General features: G+C 60.0%; 3 protein-coding genes across 4 annotated transcripts in view; 1 reads left to right on the forward strand and 2 right to left on the reverse strand.

Annotated features, from left to right (window-relative positions):
- The window catches only part of SPNS2 (SPNS lysolipid transporter 2, sphingosine-1-phosphate), an 89,764-nt gene extending 88,035 nt beyond the window's left edge, over window positions 1-1,729 (forward strand). For both annotated transcript variants that reach the window (XM_082443831.1, XM_082443832.1), the window contains one exon: window positions 126-1,729. The gene's annotated coding sequence lies outside the window, so the exon portion shown is untranslated. The remainder of the gene's footprint in view (window positions 1-125) is intronic.
- On the reverse strand, window positions 1,588-16,655 carry MYBBP1A (MYB binding protein 1a). The gene is made up of 26 exons (XM_082443769.1): window positions 16,361-16,655; window positions 16,067-16,165; window positions 15,260-15,343; window positions 15,096-15,170; window positions 14,888-14,995; window positions 13,806-13,981; window positions 13,479-13,646; window positions 13,255-13,372; window positions 11,722-12,017; window positions 11,010-11,120; window positions 10,348-10,473; window positions 9,995-10,162; window positions 9,804-9,903; window positions 8,080-8,176; window positions 7,826-7,977; window positions 7,376-7,462; window positions 7,139-7,297; window positions 6,884-7,054; window positions 6,622-6,779; window positions 5,300-5,552; window positions 4,951-5,076; window positions 4,795-4,863; window positions 4,118-4,231; window positions 3,805-3,906; window positions 2,776-2,924; window positions 1,588-2,600 (listed from the first exon to the last, which is right to left on the reverse strand). The coding sequence occupies exons 1-26, from the start codon at window positions 16,622-16,624 to the stop codon at window positions 2,036-2,038; spliced, it is 4,095 nt and encodes a 1,364-aa protein (XP_082299895.1). The 5' UTR covers window positions 16,625-16,655; the 3' UTR covers window positions 1,588-2,035.
- Window positions 16,656-17,860: 1,205 nt separating this feature from the next.
- GGT6 (gamma-glutamyltransferase 6) lies at window positions 17,861-23,716 on the reverse strand (the record flags this gene model as incomplete). Its single annotated transcript, XM_082443893.1, is given in 8 exon segments — window positions 17,861-18,261; window positions 18,264-18,336; window positions 18,340-18,884; window positions 19,212-19,303; window positions 19,305-19,323; window positions 19,406-19,494; window positions 19,496-19,606; window positions 20,186-23,716. Coding segments are annotated over 8 exon segments (1,464 nt in total). The 5' UTR covers window positions 20,320-23,716.
- Between the last annotated feature and the right edge of the window lie 548 nt (window positions 23,717-24,264).

A 24,264-nucleotide genomic window follows, 5' to 3' on the forward strand; every position in this document is an offset into this window, starting at 1 on the left:
GTAGACCCACACCCTTCATGCCACCGGAGCCCAGAGAAAGGCCTGTTCCTCCCAATAGGGAGGATCGTGAAAGAGGGAAGCTCTGGAATGGGCTCCACACCTGACCTCTGACCCCCTCCCTCCAGGTGCCACTGGGACAACGAAGAACCCTTGCTCCTACCTAGCCTGGGAGGTGTCCCCCGGCGCCCTGGCCCCGTAGGGCTGTCCCGAAGCTTTCCGTGTGACCCACAGCTGGGCGCCCACCGGCTCTGGTCTGGGACTGCCGCGTGGCCTTGGCTCCAAGAAGCTGTGTCCTCAACTAACCTGGAAGGCTGTGTGTGCTGGAGCCATACCCTGGGACAGACCCCCAGGCCTGGGTCTGGGGTGCAGGGGCCCTGGGGCCCAGGAAGAAGACAGCCCGCCGTGGGCATGTGGGGAGAGGCTGGCCTGTCCCCGGCTTACGTGATCCTGGGGCAGTCTCTGCCCTCCCCAGACTCCGGGGCCCGGGGGCTGGACTTTCCTGCCCAGCTTGCTGGGCAAGGCCCTACCTGCAGCTTTGAAGACACGACAACCTCTGGGCTGCACAGAGAAGAGGTGGCCCAAGCCTCAGGGTGGCACTTCCGGCTCTGAGGCTCCCTGAAGGGCCTGGTGTGTGAGAACTACACAGCCTGTCAGCTGGGCCTCTGACCTCGTGGACGTTGGACTCAACCTGGCAGAGCCGGGCACCCACGTTGCTAGGCGCTTCCCAGCCTGGCTGGTCGCTCTGGAGGACGTCTGTCTCTGCTGCCTTGGGCTGGCTGTCAGCCCGGAGATCTCCCAGGTGGGGGACCATCCTGACAGGGAGGTGGCATTACCAGGAGTGAAGGCCCTGGTGGCAGCTGCCCACCACGTGTGCCCCAGGCTTGAGACCTCTGGGGGTTCCCCATGCCTACAGGGCTCCTTGGATCCACCCTAGCACCCCCGCCCTCCAGAAGCCGGGAACTGACTCTGGCCCCCAGGCTGGGCCCTTTCCAGGGGCAGCGCCCAGGGGACAATTCCCAGAATCTGTGGGGCAGCAGCCAGGGCTCCGGCTGTCAGAGGAAGCAGCCCTCCACTGGGCTTCCTGTCCCAGGGACGAGCCTGGTGGAGACTGAGGCGCGTCGGGACAGGCCAGCACCCAGAGCCACCTCCACGCACACATCAGCTGCTGCTGCCGTTCACACGCAGCCCCGACTTCCCCCACCCAGAGCCACACATCGGGGCACAGCCGCCAACTCCTCACCAGACCCCAGCTTCCCGGCGGAGCTTATCACGTCCCCTCTGCTCCACACTCCCTCCCGGCACCGTTGCTGGAATCAAGGTGGTTCTGGTCGAGGTGGCCCCGTGTGGCCAGCAGGAGACCCTAAGAGCCAGCCAGCTTAGTGCGCTCTGCCCACAGTCGACTGGCTGGTGTGGCTTCAATGGGAGAGAAGTTAGTTAGTGGAGGAGCCCCTCCCCACCAAGCTCTGGGGCACCCTGGGGGGGGCCTAACCAAGGGGTGGGCTTCCCGCAAAGACCAGCCTGGCCTCCATTCCCACCCCGGCCTCAACTGGGGCCCCAGCAATGTTTTCTTGTTGTACAAGAACCAGGTCCAAGTGTTGCTTCCTCTTCCTTCCGGAAGCCAAACTGCTCCTTTATTTTTTAGAGCTGCTGATTGTGAATCTCAGAGTCTTAAAAGAGAAGCCAAATATATTCCTCTTGTAAATGAAGAAATAAAGATATTTAAGTCATGCCCCGGTGGCTCCCGCAGGAAAGCAGCCTGGGGGGTACGAGGAGTGGTCACACTTGTACCCCACCCGCCAGACACCAGAGCCCTGGGCCTGGCCTACACCGCTTGGGGAGCCAAGGTCCCAAGCGTGCTCTGTGCCTGAGAGCAGCGGCAGGGCCCAGCCCAGGGCTGGGGGTCGCTGGGGCGGGACCTCCTGGCAGGCTGGCAGCAGACCCACCACCCCCGGCGCAGAAAGTAGAACCTCAGACAGCGGCTTGTGTATTAAAATCGCGGTGAAAAAATAGGAGTCTCTAGGGCAGACGGGGACACTCACAGCTTTTTCGCCTTCCTCAGCTGCCCCTTCTTCTTGGCCCCGCTCTGAAGGAGGGTGGGGCTCCTGCTGGCCAAAGACAATCTGGCCTTTCTCCTGGGCAGTGCGGACTGCGGCGACTTGCCTGAAACCCCCTTTTGGGGCAGATTCTTCTGACGCTTTTTGGCAGCAGGCTCCTTGGGGGACTCGGGAGACACGGGGGTGGCTCTGCTCACCTGGGACAGCTTCTGATTTTTCTTCTGCAGCTTTGGGGTCGTGGCGGGGCTGCTGGGGCTCGTGGCAGGGGGGTCTGGGGTCAGACTCTTGGAGGCAGGCATCCCATTCACCTGGGCCTGGGCTGGGGCCTTGCTCTTGCTCTTCCTCTTCCTCTTGCCAGTGCTGGGGGGCTGGGCCCCACCGGCAGCTGCGGGCTTGGCCGCCTCCTCCTGCGTGGCGCCCTCAGACTTGCGTTTCTTACGCTTCTTGGTCTCTGGCAAGAACCCCTTTTTCTTCCGCTTCATGCTAATGGGGCTCGGCGTGGCCTTAGGGACTTCCTTGGCATCTTTCTTCTCTGACTTGGGACGCCTGGGAGGAAGTGAGCAAAGGAAAGAAGTATGTGGTGAGGGCAGGGGTGACCTCCGCCTCCGTGGTCCCCAAGCTGCCCAAAGCTCCCACACTGCGGTGCACAGATCAGGACGTGTGCAACGTGAGGGTCTTCCCAGCCCCTCCCAAGGTGGGGGCCCCCTCTCCCCGAACGTACTGGACTCCGAGGAACTTCATGGCCTGCCAATAGAGGTCATAGAGGCGGCTGGACCCAGCCGAGTGCGCCCCCTGCTGTAGCCCCTGCTGCAGCCTCGGCTGTTGGCTCTGCAGCACGCCCAGGACAGCGGTCAGGTCCATCGTCAGCTTCTGCAGAGGGGCAGGAAGGCTGTGGCTGCAGTGGTGACATGAGGCATGGCCTCTCCCTGGCTCCTGGTCCCCATCCTCCCACCCTTGCCCGGTGAGAGCCTCTCTGTGAGCCCACCCCCCTTCTGGACCCTCAGCCAACCCTTCTGCCTGTACATCCCTAGTCTCTCTCGCCTTGCAAGGAAAAAAGCCCCAGGTACCATGTTCTGTTCTCTTCCCATGGCCCGAAGGCCCGCCCACCTCCGGGGGGCACCATGCAGTGACCTCAGGGTTGCCAATGCCCTTCTTCCTATCTCCCCCTACCCGTCACGTACTGAATGGGTTGTTTTTGAAACCCACTGGCTTCCAGAACACCCCTCTCGCTCCTGGCTTTTTACTACCACTCCGAGCGTGGCTTCGCAGGTCCGCCTGCCGTTCTGCAAGGCCCTGGCCCTGTCTGCTCCCTGCAGCACCCTCTTGGAAGCGTGTCCCGCACTTGGGCTTTGATCAGTGCCTACGCTAAGGACCCCCAAACCTCTCCCTCCGGGCCAGACTGGAGGAACCAGAGACTTGCCCACAGCGGCCCCTTGAGCATCTCACGCTCCACACGCCCGGCCCGCCTCCGAAGGCCCGGAAACCCAGGCTCCCCGCTAACAGCCGGGTCCTCCCGTGGCCGCCAGTCCTCCCAGCCCCTTCTCGGCTTCCTTACTGGAGCAGAGCCGCAGCAACCGGCTCACCCCACCCCGGCCAGGCACAGGTTACGGCACCCTCGCCCTGCACATGAAGCCCAGAGTCCTGACCCGGGCGTCCAGACCCTTCCCCACCTGGCTCCCCCGCCCCCTCCCCTCTGCTCAGACCGCCCGCCCCGCCTGCGAGGCGCCCTCCCTCCCGAGCCCAGGCTCACCTCGTGCTGGATGCTCCTGAAGACAGTGTTGAGCAGCTCCAGGGAGGACAGCTCCTTCTGGTGCCCTGGCTTGGTCTCGGCCTCACCCAGCGTCCGCAGGGTCTGAGGAGAAGGCGGCCAGGCTGAGCCCCTCCGGAGAGCTGCCCAAAGCCTTGCTGTTGCCCCCACGAGGAGATTAGGGCGCCGAGGAGAGAAACGTCTCCTTGGGGGAACCCCCAACCCGCCCCCAGGCGCAGGGGCCAGCAACCCTTGCCCCTCGGTTCCCAGAGAACCACCGCCGGCGGGCGGGGGAGAGCAGCCCCGTGGCCGTTACCTCGGTGACCTTTGCCAGGATCTGGTCCAGCAGCTGCTTCCACTCGGGGTCCTTAAAGCACAGCCTCAGCTCCCGCGTGGGCAGGGTCTTCTGGAGCAGCAGGCAGGCCTGGGCCTGGGGTGGGGGGGGACTGGGGTCACCAGGAGCCTCGGCACGCCGGGCCAGGGCTGAGGGAGCTGCAGGGGGTCCCCCACGAGCTCCAGGAGCCCGCTGGGCACTTGAATCGGGCGCGCGGGAGGCGCTGTCGCCACAGAAGCTCTGGGCTCGGCCATCACCTGCTCCTGCCCCTTCTCCTCAGGCAGGTGGGAGAACCGAGGCCTGGGGGGCAGCCAGGGCTGTCAGTCAGCTGGACAGGGTTCCTGGCCCCCTACTCACTCAGTGTCTCCAGCCCCCTCGTCCCACCCCGCCCCCAGGCCTACACCCATCAGCCCGGGGCTTCCTCTGCGCAGGTCAGAGCATGGTCTCTGAGGAGCTGCTGGGCTCGGGCCACACGGGAAGGGCCCCCCACCCCCAGCTGCTCTGGGCCTACAGTGGGGGCGGGGCTGGCCAGGTCAGAGGGGCAGGGCCCACCCTCTGGCCCGCCCAGGGCAGCATTCCTGGGCCTCACAAAGAGCCAGACAGGAGTCGAGCGGGTATATTAAGACAGGGCCTCAGCTGGGATCTGGGAAGCCCCTTACCTGATGGCGGGGCCGCGTGTGGCTTGCCACGTGCTCGACCACGATGGGGAGCAGGCTCTTACAGAGCATCTGCGGAGGGAATGACGGGCTGTGAGGTGGGCTGTGAGGACTGGGCCGAGCCGGGGCCCAAGGGGGCGGCCTGGCACTACAACTCACCGGGTGCCGGGAGAAGAGGCTGAGGAACATGGGAGCTGTGAGCGGGCTGCTGCGCCTGGTCAGGAAGGAGCTCAGTGCCGATGAGTAGATCGGGGTCACGAGGCTCAAATCCAAGCAGCTGGCATCCTGCACCACGTGAGAGAGAGCTGGTGTGATGCCAGAGAGAGGGGGCCCTGGCACGGGAGCAGAGCCTGGGCTGCCTTCAGAAGGCTGAAAGCTAGGTCCCGGGGAAGGCACAGCCTCAACTTCCCATCTGTGAAATGGGCAGATGGTCCCGCCGCCTCCTGAGACTGGCTCCCACCGGCTTGGACTTTCCAGGCTGAGCCTTCCCGGGCCAGCGCCTGCTCACCTCTGGGCCCTGGGGCTGGGTGCCGGCGTCAGTGCCGGCTTTCTCCTTCTTCCGGGCCTTGCAGGTGGACTTGCCCACAGTGTTGCCCTTCAGGACCCGGAGCAGGTAGAGGGAGGCGTTGAAGTAGTAGAGGGAGACGGAGGAGTCAGCCTGGCGACCGGCCTGCTGCACCAGCCTCTCCAGCCGGGCGTACAGAGTCTCCACGCGGTCGCCCACGTTGCGGCAGTAATGCCGGGAGCGGCACAGGTGGTGTCTGCGGGGAAAGAGCCGGGGGCGGCCAGAGCTGGTCACGATGTTACCCCACCCCCATCCCGACCCACGGCAGGGCCAAGCCCCAGGGTAGGGACGCCGGGTCCCACTTCACAGGCAGGAAACAAACACCTAAAGAAAGGGGTCTGACCAAGGGCGCAGGGGCAGGCCCGGGGACACATGCGGATGGGCTCCGAGGAGAAGCCGGAGGGAAACCAGCTCCCTGGGTGAGGCTCCACCACGGGCCGACACCCCGACCTGGCCACAGCCCCATCTACACCCGTCTCCCGGGGCATGGTGGCTTCCAGGCTCTTTGTAAGACAAAAACCAGGGTCTGTGCGCTCAGGACCCTGCGGGCCTGGGCAGAGTGGGAGGGAGAACTAGCTGAGAAAGTGTGACCTGGGCCTGCAGGGGGCGTGAGCGAGGGCTGCGCTGTCCACTGTCCCTCCCCACCCGCTCTGTGCTGCACACTCGGCACCTCAAGTCCTTAGGCCTCTGTCTCCACCACCTCCTCTGCTCTCTAGAAGGCAGCGAGGGCTCTGCCTGCCACGCTGCGCCAACTCTCTTGCTGGGCTCCCTGCTCTAGCGCCGCCCACTCGGCCCGCCTCCTGGCTGCAAATGCCTCCGAGGCCGCCCAATACTGCGAGAGCCGGGCCCCAAGGCCTCCCGCGTCTGGCTGCGCCTCACCGGCTCCCGTGTGGACACGCCTTTCTGCCCCGCCTGTGGCCTCTGGACCTGAGGAGCCCCGCAGCTCCCTGCACTGCCTAAACGTCTCCCAGGCGGCCTTCCCTGGCACCTCACGCCTGGGTTAGGTGCGCCTACTGTCTCCCATCCAGCCCCTGCCACAGGCCCAGAATGTCGCCGCTGGACGCCCTGCCGGGTTTCCCAGCCGCAGTGACCCCGATGGCAGGGATGGGACTGGGGGCCCCGTGCTAAGGGCTGCAGAACACACGGGCGGGGCAGAGCTGCGTGAGACTTCCTGAATGATGCGGGCCCCCGGGGATCCTGGCTCCTACCCTTTCTACCCAGGGAACCCCCAAGGCCCGGCTCCCCGGGGGCCCGCCTGCGCTCACGTGAAGATGCGGGCCGTCTTGTGCAGCAGATCCTGCTCCTGCTTCGTGCTGCTGGTGCGCATGCTGCGCCGGATCACGTGCAGCAGCGGCTCGAGCAGCTCCAGGACCAGGGGGTTCTCGGGCTGCCTGGTCACCAGCACCTCGATCAGGTCCAGGACCTGCAGCCGGGAAGGGTGGGCTCAGCCAGGTGCGGGGACGGGAGCAGAGGGAGACCGGACGGGGGGGGGGGGGGGGGGGGGCTGGGGCCGCCGAGCGGGCTCACCCTGATCTGGAAGGCCCGCCGGAGTGCCTTCTCCTTCTGTAGCTTGTTCTTCTCGTCCCTCCGGGCCTGGATGCGCAGCTTCTGCTCGGCAAAGAGGCTGGCCAAGCTCTTGTCCAGGGCCATCATGGCCTCATCCCCCAGATCGTCGTCGTCCCCGCCGTCAGCTCCGCCCTGAGGAACAGATGCCCCGTGAGCGGCCCGGCCTCGTGCAGGAGACGCACACGGACGCAGGGCCCCGGCCCGGCCCCTGCTCACCAGCGCCTTCCCTGCCTGCAGCACCGCCATCAGCTGCTCCCGGAAGCCCTGGTCCACGTCCCCGTCCCGATCCTCCTCGTCGCTCTCCTCGTCGTTGCTCTCCTCCTCGCTCTCCGAGTCTTTGGCGCCCTTGCCCTCACCGTCGTCCGAGCTCTTGTCCTGTGGGTGGGCCGCGTGTCACGCCTCTCCACCGCCCACCGCGTGTCCGCCCACCCCCTGCCCCTCGCTGGCAAGTACCTCTGCATCCCCCAGCGGCTGCTGCTCGGAGTCGTCCGTAACCACCACGCTGTCGTCCTCATCCTGGCTCTCCTCGGGGTTCAGCACCTGCCGGGATTCCCAGGCGGCTGACGCATCTGTTGCCCCGGCCCCTTCACCCGCCTCAGACCCCTGGGCCCTCTCGACTGCCTTCCCTGACCATGGCCATCCGGTCTCGGCGAAAGGTCCCCATTTCAGGGAGGAAGATGGAGCCCAGGAGAGAAAGCCACTCCCCTCCAGTGCCTCCTCGATAGACCCGATCAGCCCTTGGCAAACCCAGGGTCAGGGTGCACAGCAGGAGACCCTGAAGGAGGCCCCCGACCACCCTGCAGGTTACAGTCAGGACGGGGTGGCAGTGAGGCAGCCCTAGTGCAGCTCAGTGCTTGGAGAGCCCCATCCCGGGACCCATTTCCCCAATAGGCCCCAACTTACATCCAGGATGAGTTGCAGGGCATGTGGAGTCAGGTGGGAGCAGATGTGGCCGAACACACTTCGGGCCACCTGGCGCATCAGGTGGCTGGGCTGGGCCAAGAGGGCCAGCAGGATCTCCACCAGCACCTCCACCCACGGCGGCTCCTGGGGGTCTGCAAGCAGGGAAAGGGCTGAGTCTGGGCAGGGCACCAGCGCCCCATGCTGGGTGCCTATTGCCTGCCCGCCACCCCCCCCCCCCCGGGACGATGACCCACTGGTGGCCTTGGAGCGGGTCCGACGGGGCTTCTCCCCCAGGCTCTTTGTGATGCACGTCTGGATGTCGCCCAGGAGGTCACAGCTCTCTGTGGGGGACTGTGCAGGACAGGACAGAAATCAGGAGCCAGGCCCCATTCCCAGCCTTTGCTGAGCCAGGAGAGGGGGTGGCCAAGTGGGAGGAGCTGGCATCTGAGGCCTAGAAGACTCCAGACTGCCCTGGCCAGCCACCCTCACAATCCAGAGCAGAGGACCCCAGCCAGACCCCAGGGGCCGCCCAAGAGCTGATGACCTATAACACCTAACACGCAGGCACAGGGTCTGAGAGCCCTCAGAGACCGTGAAGCCCAACCTGCCCACTGATGCCGGAGCGGTGGAGAGGCTGACAAGGCTGGCCTGGTCAGGATCACAGGGCGCCAGCAGGTCCCAGCCTCCTGCTTTGCAATTCTAGATTTCTCCTCCCACACCAGGCTTGACATTGCTACAGAGAAAGACCTAAAAATCATTGATCTTAACAAATTTAAGCCCATCTTGTGGGGGAATAAGCCCAGACTCCAGCCACTGACCAGTGAGTTGAAAATAACCTGTGTGACTGTTGGTACCAAAAAGGCAGACTTTCCCCCATAATGCAGCAGGGCAGCGTCAGTGTTTGGGGCAGGGGTGGTGGAGCGAAGGCCAGAACGGGGCCCAGGCCCTGGCCATCTTTGCCTCCAGCTTCCTGGCTGTGGCTGGGTACCTTTTACCCAAGTCAAGCTCGGAGGTCCCAGGGTCTGGGTAGGCCCCTCAGAGGCCCAGTGCCAAGCATTGGAAGGGGCATCGAGACCTACCGTTACCCACACGGCTCATGTACGAGCTGGGCTGAGTGCCCAAGACCTGGAAGCAAAAGCCTCAGCCAAGAGGCCAGAAGGGAGTCCCGTCTCCTCAGACTACTCAAGACCTGAAGCAGCCCCACGAGAGCCAGCCCACACAACGCAAGAGGACGTCCTTCAGAGAAACCAGGGTTCAGAGCCGGGAAGAAACCACGAGGGTCAAAAGAGCTGCCGGCACTAAACTCCAAATGTGGTCAAAGTTTCTTGGTGGAAAGAATAGAAAAAGAGACAAAGCTGGTTCTAGAGGACCCGTCATGAGAAAGGGTATGAGTGACAACATGAGGAATACAGTGACAGGGCACAGAACCCCACGTGGGGAGCACCAGGCAAAAACACGCTACCCTCAACCCACTACTGTGGATTCTGGATGTGTGAGAGTCAGACAGAAAAATCAGGACCCCACTTCTAATTGACCACCGACAGACAGAAGAACTGCCCCCATCAGTGACTGGTAGGCCCAGAGCCAGACCCCCTCTTCTTCTTTACATCCATCACCTCTGGTCAGTAAGGCAGTTTTGGGAGGTCCTGTGGGATAGTGGAGTCAGATCCCTATGTCTGAATCCTAGCCAACAGCTGTATGGCCTGGGGTAAGTTACTTTACCTCTCTAAGTCTGTTACCCCACCTGTCAAAAAGATGTGCCTGCATCAAAATTGTGGGGATCACGAACAAGGGACACCGCACGGAAAGCTCAGGGTGTAGCTGGTGCCCAGTAAGTGGATGGAGTGACTTTTCCTTGGGCTGTAATTCGAGCCGGGAGCAGTCAGCCTAGGAAACCTGCCAACTTCAACACTCCAGAGCCTCTGCCGGCCACCGCAGACCCCAGGTCTGTAACCCCTTCCCTTCCAGGCCGCCATACCTTGAAGAGGTGTATGCCCACCAGGAGGAGCAGGTGCTGGAAGGCAGCGGCCTTGGCCTCTGAGGACTGGGCCTCCAGTTCTTTCAGAGTCTTCAGCGTCCTGGGTGAGACGGGCACGCCCTCAGGCACTGTGGCCAGCGTCAGTACCCCCAGAGTGTCCCGCCCATGCTGTGGCAACTGCGCCCTCTCACCGGTCCCAGGCCTGGCGCTGCTGCGTGGTGAAGGCCACCAGGGGAACCACGTTGCGGCTGTGGCTCAACAGCAGGTCTGCGAACTGCACCAGGTGGTAGGTCCAGGGCTGCCCGTCCTGCGTCTGCCCCGGCGCCTGCCGGAACTGTGTGCTGAGAGTCTGCAGCAGGCTGGTAGTGGCGGGGTCAGGGTCACAGGCTGGGCTGGTGAACAAGGCCACCCCCTCCATCCCCCACACTGTGACCCACTGGAACTCACTGGGCTGCAGCTTTGAACTGGAGGGAGCAGCGCCCCGAGGCCACCTTCCTGCCCGCTCGCCCACCCTCGGACCTCTCCCAGGCTGCCCAGCGCCCACCTGAAGAAGGCACTGCCCACCACCTCCCGGGTCCGGCTGTCCAGGGGGTGAGAGAAGTGCTGCTCGGTCTCAGGGATCTGGGACGTGGGCTTCTTTGTCTCGAAGAATGAGTGGAAAAAACAAAACCTGGGGAGGGAGGGTGGGAGAATAACCTGTGTTACCCTCAGTCAGGGCCCCCATTCCGACCAGCCCACCCTCGGGCCCTCACCGAGGGCCTGGTGCCAGGTGGCGACGATGAGAGAGCGGACATTTCTCAGGTCTGGATCCCCAGCAGAACAGAGCCCAGCCCGAACTGGGGAGAGGACCAGCATCCCTCCCTCAGAACCAAGATGTGAGGCTGTGTGGCCTCGGCCAGGGCACCACCGCTTCTGCCTCTCTTGGGGCTGCAGGGAGGGCGGGAGGGGCACCTGGCAGACGCAGAGGCGAGGTCCCCCCGACACTGCCGACGCGCAAAGGCGTCTGGGGAGGGTGGAGCCAGCCCAAGCCTCTGAGGTACCCCCTTCCGAGGGTTCCCAAGGAATTCCCTTAAATCTCCTCCTGCCTAAGGGGCAGGGACGACTTGACCCCCAGGCTCCTGGCTCCAGGGGGACCCAAACTAGGATCAGACAAGAGGCCGCTGCCCCCGTGGGGAGTTGGGGTCCAAGCACATCTCACGACGATACCTGGCCACCTCCTCAATCAAGGCCTCCTCCTTCTCCGCGTGCAAGTTGTCCACGAGGCTGACCAGGCGGAGAATGACCCACTTCCGTAGCCGGAACACGGCTCGCTCAGGCCTGGGGGCAGGAGGCAAGTCCGGAAGCCGTTTAGAGACGGCGAAAACGGTGCCCCCTTGCCCCGTCTTGGAGACAGGAAAACCAATCAAGATCCCCCAACGCCCTTATCACCACGTGTGAGAAAACCAAGGCCTTTAAGAGCGAAGGCTCGGGGGCTTCCCTGGCGGTGCAGTGGTTAAGAATCCGCCTGCCAATGCAGGGGACACGGGTTCGATCCCTGGTCTGGGAAGATCCCACATGCCGCAGAGCAACCAAGCCCGTGCGCCACAACTACTGAGCCTGCGCTCTAGAGCCCGCGAGCCACAACTACTGAAGCCCGCGTGCCTAGAGCCTGTGCTCCACAAAAAGAGAAGCCACCACAATGAGAAGCCTGCGCACATCAATGAAAAGTAGCCCCTGCTCGCCGCAACTAGAGAAAGCCCACGCGCAGCAACGAAGACCCAACGCAGCCAAAAATAAGTAAATTTATATATATATATTAAAAAAAGAGCAAAGGCTCGGCTCTTTCCCCACCTCTCCCTTCTTGGGGAACCACGGTACCATGCGAGGGAGGGTCCAGGCCTTTGAGGCCAGCAGGCCCCTCCCCACCAGGCCCACTCACCCGTGGAACAAAGTGTCCTGGGCTTTCTTCTGGTTGTTGGTGCTGAAGTCCACCAAGGAGTCCAGGTTGGGCTGGAGAAACATGTCCCGCAGCCAGGCCACGTAGCCCTTGAGGGCGGGGGGACTCAGGAACTGCACGACCCGCCAGAAGGTAGGCACGACGGGGAGGCCCTGGTTGGTGACGGATGTGAAGCCCACCACCAGGGCCAACTGCCGCTCGGGGTCATCCTGGCAGCCTTTCAGGAAGGCCCCCACGTACTCGTTCATCTCCGGAGCAAACTTGAACTGGCTCGGGAGCTGCGAGAGTTGGGCACAGCACCGGGGTCACCAGCCAGGAGGGATCCAACAGCACCCCAGCTTCTTCCACAACAGGCTATGCTGAGGCCCAGGAAGCACCCTCCCTTGTACCCGCTGGGTTGCCCAGGCGCCCCAGAGTTTAATCTTTGCAACAACCCTTTGCCCTGGGCCCCTCTAACTGTTCTGCAGATGAAGGAAACGAGGCACAAAAAAGCTTGCAAGTAACTTCTGAGGGTCACAGGGCTCCAAGTGGTGCAGCTGGGATCTGGCTCCAGTCAGTCTGGTCCCCCAGTCCGTGCTCTTAACCACCGCTCTGTACTTTCTGAGCCTGCCCTTCGCCCAGAAGAGGGCAACAGCAGCTCTCCAAAGTTGGTTGTAAAGATGAAATGAGCTAGTGACGACCCCAGCAGCACTTCTTGTGAACAGGGCGCTGCTTTAAGCGCCTGTGGACACTAGCCTGGTTACCCTCACAAGGACTCTGAGGAAGGTCCTGCTCCTCTTATCTCATGGACAAGCAGAAGCGGGCACAGAGAAAGGAAGCAAGCTGCGGAAGGTCACACAGCTAGCTGCGGTGGGGTCAGGATGGGAACCTGGCAGCCCCAGGTCCGGGATTCCATGCTCTTAACCACCAGTTGATTCTCCTGTGGAGCACTTAGCTTAGTGTGGGGTGCACAGACTGCTCAAAACAGCATCGGTGATGATGTCTGTTCTCACTGTAACACTAGCTGGGGGTGGAGGGAGGTCTGGACAGACTGCTGGCGGGGTATATAGATATAGAGGCGGGGGGAGGGATATATAGAGGCGGCAGAGAAGGGTATGTAGATATAGAGGTGGTGGGAGGGATATATAGAGGCGGCAGAGAGGGTATATAGATATAGAGGTGGCGGGGAGGGGTAGATATAGAGGTGGGGGAGAGGGGTATATAGATATAGAGGCAGGGGAGAGGGGTATATAGATATAGAGGCGGCGGGGAGGGGTATGTGGGTCGGCCCTCACGTAGCTCACTTTACGTAGCTCACTTTACGCAGAGAGAAGGGTTGTCCCTTCCCAGGCCCCTTCCCAATAGCAGCTGTGCTTGCCCATCCCAGGCAGGACCACTGACATGGAGGGCAGGAGAGCAACCCTCTCTTCCGGAAGCCAGCTGACCCCTGCGGCGCCGCCCCCTCCTTCTTGGCAGGAAGCAGCCCAGTCGCCTGGCCCTTTCTGGCAGGGCTGGGCCACAGGGGGCAGCACCCACCTTAGCAGTGACCACGTGCTCCCCGTAATGGCGGATCAGGTCCCCCTGCATCACCAGCTGCAGCTGCTCCTTGGACAGCAGGGGCAGGGCCGCGCCCAGCAGGCGGAAACACAGGTAGCTAAGGGGGTGCAGGACAGAGCCTGGTCAGAGCCCTCGGACCCCTGGCCCCTCCCTGCTCAACAAACCGGGGAGAGGGGATGGAGGGAGGTCAAGCACTCACGCACCTGGCCGGCCAGAACTGCTTCTTCAGGAGCCCTTGTTCCACAACTTCCTTCCAGAACCGTGGGAAGCTGTCCTCCTGGAGCGCCAGGCGGAGCAGGTCCAAAGCCACGGCAGGCAGCTTGCGTTCCTTCTTCACAGAGGTGGCCGCCATCTTCAGCACAGTCACCAGCCTGCAGAGGAAGGCGGAGGGGACTCAGGGGGCACTCCCTAAACAGACAGGGCCAGGCGCCTGGGGCCACCTGGACACCCGACCCCAGGCCATGGCGCAAACCCGTGGATGGAGGGCAGCCCCGAGGCCCAGAGAGCCCATCTCCCCGCCCCCCTCACACCTGGGGATGCTCTCATCTGAGAACAGGTTGACGGGTCCCATCAGCTTCTCCAGCTTCGCGGGCACCTTCTGCTGGGCCAAGAGGAAGAGCTCCAGGTGCTCAGGGGAACCAAGTACTGAATTCAAGTCGGGCTTGAGGACTTTCGGCAGGACCTCCTGCAACATGGCCTCTGGGACCTGGCGTGGGGACATGGGTTGAGGGAGGGGGGGCCCCCGCATGGCACCCTTTGTCTCTCCCCACGGGGTGAGTCCTTTGGGCCCTGTTCCACCTGCCAGGCTCCCGTGAGGCCCCTGTCACAGTGCCAGCCCAAGAAGGCACAGCCACAATCCACCTTGCCAGGCATCAGAATCAGAGGGTAGTCCTTAGAAAGCCCAAATTCCCAAGTCCCTGAAGCTGGGTTTTAAAACAAGCACCCCACTGATGCTAATTGGCCCTGGACCACCCTTTTAATTATTTCTCTCTTGGGTTTTGCAGAACTAGCCCATTTCTTATACAAGGTGCCCCACGTGAAGGTACTTCTGGCTCTGTGGCCAGGGCTGTGCAGAAAGCCTCGGCCTGGGATGTACCGGTCCCTGCCTTTCCCTCAGCAGCAAAGGATTCTAGGTACTAGCCCACCTCCATTTCCCACACAGGGCAGTGGGGACCCCTGAGGGGCCAGCTCTGCCCAAAACAACAATGGCAAACATGTTTAACCCACCGGGCACATGCCAGGCACTGTTCTACAACGGCACTACCCAATATGGCAGCCACTGGCCACATGTGGGCACCGAGCACTTAGAATGTACTAATCTGAATGGAAATATGCTGTGAGTGTACAATACACTGGATTCTGGAAACTTAAAAGAATGTAAACTACCTCTACAGTTTTTTTGTACCGACTGCACATTAATACTTTAGACATAGTAACATGTTTTATTTAGTCTAATAAACCATCCCTATTTCTTTCTCACTTTTTAAATGTAGTTACTACAAAATGTCAAGTGCCACACACATTTCCGCGCGACAGTGCTGCGTTTCCATGAGTAAACTCACGTCTTCTCCGTATTCTTCTACAACAGGCAGCGTTACCCCAGGCCCCGTACCTGCGAGAGGATGTCCACCAGGGCCTTCTGGGGCTGCTCTTGCAAGTGGCTGTAGTGCTGGCCCAGGACTTGCAGCAGCTTCACCGACTGCATCAGTGCCTCCGAGTCCTGGTACCCCCAGAGGCAGAGAGGGTGTGAGCAGGGCATGCCACTCTCCCCCCACCACTCCAAGCCAGTCCACATACCCCAAAACCCCCAAAGCTCTTACCTTCACCAGCCTGCCTGACTGAAAGAGGGCTAGCACCCCAAACAGGTTTCCAAAGAGGGCAGGTCTCACCATCCCCTAGAAAAGGATTCCAGGCACTGGTGAGAAGGACCCGAGCATTCCCCAACCCCGGGGCTGCTGACCTCCCCGGGGCCACTAACTCTCACCTTCTTAACCTTCTGCAGGTCATATTTCTCTTGTATCTGCTGCAGGATGCTGCACAAGGGGATGTCTTCAAAAGACTGTAACAGCTGCCAGGAGGAAAGGAGGGGTTCAGGGGGAGTGGCCCAGCCACATCCCAAAGGCCTCCATCTCCTCCCACTTCTCCCTTCAACTTCTGCCCAGAGGCCTTGGACCCCCGCTCCCACCCCAAGGATGCCTCCGAAACTGCCTACCCGCCTCTGAGCAGTGCTGATGATAGAACACAGCTGTGAATGGAACTGAATCTTGCCTCCCTACCCCATGCCCAGCTGGGGTTCAGAAAGTACCTCCTTTGGCCGCTAGATTGCTTGACTGCGATTCCCAAACACTCTGTGCCCACAGCCTGCTCTGAGCTCCCCCCAGGCGGATCCTCAAGGACCAGGTCTCTACAGCCCTTCCATTTGTTCAGACTCCTTAGAGATAGCCTATAATTAGCTGAGTGCCCCTTGGGAGAAGAGGGCCCTAAACCCTGCAGAGGTAACAAAACCCACGCCAAAGCTTACTGCCCCCAGTAAATGTACCTCAGAGGCTGGTCAACCCATGTACCCAAAAGCGAATTCAACTTTCCACTGCACCTGCGTGGGCTTCTCTGCACACAGGCCGTGCTCATGCAGTTTTCTCCGCGTCCACGTGGGGACACCTCCAATCAACGCGGGTGCCACCCCACCAACTTCTCAGCTGCCGCTTCTCCTGCACCTGGGACATCTGCCCTTCTCACGCCCCCACCGTTCTGACCACCAAGGCTGGACCCCTTCCAAGAGCCACCACCTCACCTGCGCCAGGGCCAGACTGTAGCAGGGCCGGGCTGTTTCTCGTCCGACCCCGAGCCCAGTGATTAGGCGCTTCAGGGCGTACTTCAGCTCGGATGATCCCTGAGGAACCAAGCACATCCCCAGGTGGGCCAGTGAAAAGAACCGTCCGGCAGCCGCTCATCCCCGCTCCTCGGCGCGCGCTCACCTGGGCCTCCACGTTCGCGACCACATGACCCCGGGCCCAACTCCTGGGGCCCGCCGCTACATCTCTGCCGGGATCTATGCAGCCCCCTGCCCCAGGTCCCGCCACCATACCTCTGGCCTTGCGCGCAGACACTCCAGCAGCTTCTCCGTGGCCTCAAGCCGCGTCTCCTGCTGCGGCTTCGCAATGTCCCAGAAGAAATCCAAAAACTCGCGGCTGTGCTTGAGAAGGCCATGACGGTCGGCAGGCCGGGCGCCACCCTTCGGGGCCTCTCCCGGAGCCGGAGGCTCAGCGACGTCCATACTCTCTGTCTCCGCCATGCTTGTCGAACACGTGGGCTCTGAAGACTGCCTCTTCCAGGTCGGGTCGCGGCGCATGCGCACTGAATTGGGTCGGCTGGGGGCGGGGCGGCCTGGCTCTTCCGTTCTCAGGAGAGATCAGGAGTTTGGATTTTATTCTGATTGTGATGGGAAATCACTGGAGGGTTTTACGTAGGGACAAGGCTTGATCCTACTTACACTTTTAATAGATTATCCTGCTGTGTGGAGGATGGATTGTAGGAGAGCAGAGTAGAAGCAGGAAGACCAGTTGGATCGGACCAAGGTAATGTGAGAAAATTCCAGCTAATTTGGAGCTGGTGGTGGGTGATGGAAAAGAGAGGGATGTTAGGTTTGGGGCTAACATCAGCGGGTAGACTGTGGTATCATTTGAGCTGGGGGAAGAATTCTCTTCGTTGGGGGGAGCAGTGAGGGGGAGGTGGTGGGATTGAGTTCTTTAAATCAGAGATACCTCTTACAGCGCGGCGGAGGAGTGCTACTGGCCACCCCTGTTTCTTGGCTTCTGTCTCTGGAGGATTGTCGTTCAGAGACCCTGGCGCTCTGGGAAGCGGGGAGGTGAGGGCCAACCCTGGCCTTGAAATTCCACACACCCAGCTCCAGCCCCTTTTGTACCCCCTGAGACACCCAACTACTCACCCTCCTCTCAACCACTTCCTTGCTCTGCTGTTTCAGAAAGTGAGAATAAGTGGTTTACCTTGTACATGTGGTGCCCCAGGAGTCAGAAGGTGAGCAGAAAGACACCAGCCCGGCTCTGTGTCCCTGGGTGGGGGTCTCCTGTGTTGCCCATGGGCAAAGCCCAGACACCAGGTGCCTAAAAGGCTGATGTGAAAGTAACCAAGAAGCAGGAATGGCACGTGGCGTCCAGGAGGCTTGATCTTTATTTTGTTTCTAGCCCAGATGAGGGAGATCAGCGGAGTATGGCCTGAAGGGGAGCACAGAGATGCCAGCAGTGCGCCAGGATCTGCCCGCCCTGCCCAGAGGCCCAGAGCTTAGGGAGGGGCGTGGCTTTCTTCCACTTGTGCTTCCCATAGCTGGATCTGAACTCAGGGCTGTCCCCAGGCCCTGGTGTTCTTTCCTCATTGTCCTCAGGTTCCTTAGCTGAAAAAACTCAAGTCCAGGTGACTGATCAGGCCAGAAGTTGAGGGCCTAAGCCAGCAGTGGGCACATGATTGATGCACACTCTTCATGTACTCCATTGCTGCCAGGCCCGCTCTGCCCTGGCCTCCAGGCTTGAGACCCCTACTCCCACCCACCCCTGCCAGGCACCGCCCCACCTTAAAACCCCTGAAAGGAGCAGCAGCCACTGGGGACACTGGACACCTGGGCGTGCTCTGCGTGGGCTGCCACCTGAAGCAGGGTCCCTTGGCCACAAGCTCCGGGGCTCTCTGTTGGTCCTTGCTGGGCCTGGGTTTGGGGCCCAGCCGAGTGGCTGAGCAGTGTGTGAGCCATGACTCTGGCAGCTGCAGGGGTCCCTGAAGCCACGAGCCCCAACACAGCGGCCTCTGTGTCATCTGAGCTGTCAAGAAGGATGAGGGGACAGGCCGCCCAGGCACTGTTTGCAGACTCGGCCACCAGGTTGCTGAGTAGAACCCCAGTGCTTGGGGACAGGTGTCCAGAGCCGAAGGAACTGTTGAGCGAGGAGGTGCGAAGGAGCACAGAGCCGCTGCTGTCCACGTGGCCAGGACACCGCTCCCGGGGGTGACAGCAGCTCGTAGGAGTGCTGGGCAGGGGGCAGGGCTGCGCCCCCCGGACTATAGAGCTGTCTCCAGCAGTTCCAGGAGTTCCGGGCCAGCTGAGGGGCTGGGGGTGGTGAACAGGATGCCCTGGGGCACAGGTAGCTGCAGTGCTGGCTCCAAGGTGGGCATGGGCCTAGCTGAGGGGCCCTCCAGCCCCAGGTCTCCAGCCAGCAGACTGAGTACAGCATCCCCGGCAAGGTCTGGGGCGGGGGCAAGTGCAGCCCGGTGGAGCACAGCTGCCAGTTTGGGGTTGGTGGCTCGGGCCCCAGGGCCCAGGGGAGTCCCATCAGTGTGGCAAAGTAGGGGACAGAGGCCCTTTGTGCCCTGGGCTGCCAGAGCCCTGGCCAGGGATGTGTCTACCAGAAAGCCCTCTTGAGCCAGCGTGGTGGGGCCTACCAGCAGGTGTGGCCAGGGCAGGCAGCCAAAGCGTGTGTGTAGCAAATGCAGGGCAGGCAGAGCCCAGGCTAGCCCCAGGCCGGGGGCCAGGGTCTGGACTGGGCCTGACGTCAGGGAGGTGGAGTTGCCTAAGGAGCTATTATGGAAGAGGCCCCAGAACATGGCACCTGGGAGGAGACAAAGGGGTCACACAGGGGTCCGGGGCACTGACTGGTGTCAGGGGCACTCAGTAGTCCCAGGTGAAGGGTCACTGACTTAGCCTGGGGTTAGTGTTTACTGACTAGGCCTGGAGACAGGCATCAATAACCAGGCCTGGGGTCAAGATCATACTGATCTGGGATCAAGGGTTGCAGCCTAGGGTTGGGGCTACTGCCCAAGTCCTAAGTCCTGCTCACCAGCCAGCCTTGAAGGCCAGGGGCCACTGACTGCCTGAGTTCCAAGTTACTGATCATGCCCAGGGTCGGGGTCGCTGGCTGGGGTTGTGGGTCACTGACCTAGCCCTGTGGCGTGAGGATGCACCACCGCCAGACACAAAGCTGCTCCAACTCCAGCATCCACGACGTTGCCCCCGGCAACAAACAGCTCGACCCAGGTGGGAGCACGTGGCTGCAGCAAGAAAGGGACTGTCTTGGGACTGGGACCCGTGACCCCGGCCCCTTCCCTCCCCCGAGCTGCTCCTAGCGCCGACCTGTAGGGCTGATGATGCCGCCGCGGTGGTACACGCCAGGCCTGTGGGAGTGCCCGCTGGCTGGAGCGGCCCCAGAGCCCAAGGTTCCTGGAGCCACCGCTGCTGCGGAGTTGCCTTGCAGCCAGGGAGAAGCCAGCGGCCAGCAGCAGCAGGGCAGCCAGCAGTTGGGCCCAGGCCCCGGGCAGACTGCCAGCCTTGTTCCTGCAGAGAGGGATGTCCTGAGCCAGGACCAGGCAGGCGGACGCCCAAGAGCCCAGCAGACAATTCCCAAAAGGTTTGGTCTTGCTTGCAGGAGGAGTATAAGTTTGCCGAGGAGAAAGGGCCTCCTGGCAGAAGCCCCAGCGTGTCTGGAGACACAGAGATGGGAAGGAGCTTGGGGGAAACTGAGTCTCTGGAGAGGAGGTTGGAGAGGTAGGTCCAGCCAGTCTGGAGGGACGCCTGAAGGGGGCTTGGCAGGCTTGAGGAGCAGGGCCCGGCCAGGTGTAGCCAGGACCAACCTGCCCAGCAGGTGCCTCGTGCACCAGGGGGTGGGAGCTGGAGCCTTTGGCAGAGCAGCCGGCAGGGCTGACTTGATACAAATGTCCCTTCAGATGCACAGACCTTGGATTGACTGGCACAGGCCAGGCCTGGGGCTGCAGCCGGGGGTCCCCCCACTCAACCAAAAGTTTCCTAGAGCTGACCAAGCACGGGGTTGTCTGGCGCTCCTTAGGGGCCCCAGAGGGAGGGACTTGCCAGCCTCAGTCCTGAGTTGCTGGGTGCCCAGACCCCTCCCTGACTCACCCAGAGGAGTCCTGGGGCCCCGAGGGATCTGGAATGAGCTGCTCCGATATCTCCCCCTCTTCCTCCTCAGACTCCAAGCTTGGTTCCCAGACCAGCAGCTTCTGGTAGAGCACAGGCCCTGCTGTGGGTTCCATGGCCCACGGTGCCTGCCCGCCTTCCAGGCTGAGTCTTGGGAAGCCCTGCCCGAGCCTGAGCCGGTGGTTAGGAGGTGGATGCACCCTTGGGGAAGGGTGGTGTGGACTCTAGAACAGGGCTGGGCAGGGCATGGGGCCAGGGAGGCTGTGAGTGAGCCTGCCCCGCTAGGGCACAGGGCCCGAGGGGCTCTCGTGGCAGGGGACCCCGTTAAGGGAAGGAGGAGCCCAGTCCTAGGACCACAGCCCCTGAGACCCAGGGCACCCGCAGGCCCCTCCCTTTAGGGGGTGCAGCCTTTGGATCCCGGTCCTGTTAAGGCTCTAATCTAGGGACGGGGAGCTTGAGTGAGAACTGCAGTACATTGGCTTGGATCAGGGCTCAGCATGTGACTAGTTTCTGGTATGGGGGTTTCTGGTCTCTGGCTTGGGTCAAGGCTCAGCCTGAGGCCACTCCAGGGGTCTGGGTTTCCCTATCTGGGAAGCAACTTGGGTGGTGAAGGTACCTACCTCCCTGGGCACGTCATGCGGCCCTTATCCAGCAGGTGGCGCCATAGGGCTCTTGGGGAGCTGCAGCCTGGAAACCAGGTGTTTCCATATTCCTTCACTCTGGGTTTCACTTCAAGGAGCAGGTCTGTGGGAAAAATCATAGAACTCCAAAGAGTGCTGCAGTCTCATCCGTTCTCCAGTCATCTCTCTGCTGACCACGCTCTACTATGAGCGCCTCAAACCCCAAACCCTCCGCTGTGCTCTCAGCAGACCATCTATCCTCCCACTTCACATAACAAATCAAAGCCAACACAAGGAGCCCTCTATATCCACCCCCAACTACAAACCCACCTTCCACCCCGCTCCAATGGAAAAGCCTATTCCCTGCCTCTGGTTCTGGCCCCGACCTCTCCCACTTCTTACCTCCTGCTTCCCCAGGGACCTCACTCAGTGACCCCCTTCTCTCCTGTAGCTTCACATCTTCTCTGCTGGTTCCTTCTCAACAACATTTAAACAGTGTCGAGTCTCCAGAAATTCCTCTCCTAGGTATGTACCCAACAGACATGTACTAGAATATTCATAGCTGCCCTAGTTGGAACAGCCCCAACTTGGAAAGCTCACACACCCATTATCGGTAGCATGATTGTAGTCACACAGTGCAATACTCTGCAGCGGTGAGAATGAGGGGTCTACAATTGTGTGCAATGATATAGATGGATCTTACAAAGACACGACGACTGAAAGAAGCCAGGGACGGAAGAGCACATCCTATTTGCTTCCCTCTGTATAAAGTACAAGAACAGGTGAGACTGATTTCTGCCATTACAGGTCAGGAGGAGGCAGAGAGGCTTCTGGGATGCTTGGTGATGTTGTTTCTCACTCTGAGGTTGGTTGCGTGGGTTCGATTGTGAAAGTGCATCCAGCTGTACGTTTGTGACACGTGCACTTTTCTGGGGGTATATTGCATTTCAATAAAAAGTTTTTTTAAAAAGCTGGAGTATTTTCTCCATTAAAACCACAGCCACAGAAATCATCCTTTCATCTCACTCGGCTCTCCAGTCACTTCTCTTTCTCTCGGCCTCTTCACAAGCAGGTAGAGTGGTTCTTTAACTTTGGTGTGCATTGGGAGTTTTTAAAAATCAGACTGCTGGGCTCCGTTCCCAGAGGTTCGGACTTTGTAGGTCTGGGGTAGGGACCAGAAACTTGCCTTCGGAACTCCCAGGTGATGCTGCAACTGCCAGCCCCGAACGAGCACTGATCTACAAAAGATACACACCTGCTGTTGCCACTTCCTTGCCTCCCATTTCTTCCCCCTCAGCCCACTACAAGCTGGTTTCCATCCCCAACCCGCCAGAGAAACCTTCAGTTTCTAGGTTTTCTGATTTCTTGGACCAATAACCTACCAACCAATCGGAGATACCGGCATAGGGTGGCCAACTTTTTATTTTGCCATGGCTTGGGTGTGGGGGGGTTGCAATTACCATCTGTGTTCATTTCATAAAATAATTTGATTTCACTTCCTGTTAATACAACGTGAGAAGGTTATAGTGTCAGAATGAAGGTCAGGCCTTCCTTCCTAAGAAAACGCAGCTGGGAACCTTGTGTGTCTATATGCCAACATTCCTGTCCTTAGAACTATGCCCCGGCAAACTCTCTGGGACCAAGACCTCCACTGACTGGGTCCGGGCGACCTTTCCCTATGTGCTCTTTCTCATTCCCATAGCTCTGGGCCTGGACAGCACTGCCCCACACCCCCGGAGATGCCTATTAGCTAAGCCCCAGTTAGATGCCAGACAGGCTTCGGGGGTGAATAGTGGTCAGGCCAAGGGGCAAATGGTGCCAATCATTTCAGTGGGAGTTGGGAATGGAACTGGCTTCCAGAAACCTGGGTCTGGTCTGGTCTGCAAGCCTCGCAATTGCCCAGCTATGAGACCAAAGAAAGAGCCCGGAGACAGTGACAGAGATGTCAACGATTTATTGGGTAGGGAATCTTACAAGTCTGAAGCAAAGTCCTGGAGGGGCACCCCACCATGGATGGCGGATGGCGGACTGCGGGCAGGCGGGCGGGCGGGCAGGCGGGCGGGACACAACAAGCTTCATTACTCAGTGAAGAAAGAGGCTACCTTTTATAGGGGGAATTGACATCAGGTTGACTCATCAGTTACCAGGGAAACCAGCGGCTGGGGCAGGGGGCAAGTATGTAGGTAGTTACTGATTAAGCCCTATGATTAAGAGGATTGGGTAGTCATGTGAGTAGGGTGTAGGTTAAGCAGGGACTGGTCAAGCAGGGGATGTACAGAGAGCAAGAGAAGCCATCTTGAGTGGCCTGACCACAGAGCCTCAGTCTACAGTGCTAAGATGATAACGGATAAGCCTCATCCCTGCAACGATACACACACACACGTGCACAGGTGTCTCTAAGTGTGAGGCGTAGGACTACAGATTGATTCATGCCTTCATCATTTATTTTTTAATTATTATTTTTTTGGCCACACTATGTGGCTTGCGGGATCTTAGTTCCCCAACTGGGGATTGAACCCAGGCCCTAACCAGTGGACTGCCAGGGAATTCCATATTTTTAAAGTTTTTTTATTAAAGTATAGATGATTTCCAATATTATACTAGTTTCAGGTGTACAACATAGTGATTCAATATTTTTATAGGTTATACTCCATTTAAAGTTATTACAAAACAATGACTATATTGATGATTTCATTCTCTTAAAAGTTCTCAACTTTATCCTAATGGTTCTGCACATTAGAATCACCTGTAAGCTTTAAAAGCTCCTAATACCCAGGCAGACCAATTAAAAAATTAAACTCTTTAGGTTGGAGATTCATCAGTTTTTAAAAATTAATTAATTTATTTATTATTTATTTTTGGTTGCCTTGGGTCTTTGTTGCTGTGTGTGGGCTTTCTCTAGTTGCGGCGAGTGTGGGCTTCTCATTGCAGTGGCTTCTTGTTGTGGAGCACAGGCTCTAGGTGCACAGGCTTCAGTAGCTGTGGCACGCGGGCTTCAGCAGTTGTGGCTCACGGACTGTAGAGCGCAGGCTCAGTAGTTGTGGCGCACGGGCTTAGTTGCTCCGCGGCATGTGGGATCTTCCTGGACCAGGGCTCGAACCCATGTCCCCTGCATTGGCAAGCGAGTTCTTAACCACTGCGCCACCAGGGAAGCCCCTCATCAGTTTTTTTTAAAAGCTTTCCAGGTGTTTTCAACGTGCAGCCAAGGTTGAGAACCACTGCCTTATCTAGCCCGCTAGTTCAGTGATTTCTGCAACTGGAATCATTTCCAGGGACTTAAAAAAAAAATACCAATGTGCTGATCCCTCCCCCTCTCCAGTCCCACACCAATGGAGTCAGTATCTCTGGAAGTGAGCCTCAGTTATCAGGATAGTTTTTAAAGCTCCTCAGGTGATTCTAATGTGTAGCCAGGTTTGAGAATTGAGAATTGCTGCTTCTACT

The sequence above is a fragment of the Balaenoptera physalus genome, assembly GCF_965194825.1.
Source record: "Balaenoptera physalus genome assembly, chromosome: 20".
NCBI lineage: Eukaryota > Metazoa > Chordata > Mammalia > Artiodactyla > Balaenopteridae > Balaenoptera > Balaenoptera physalus.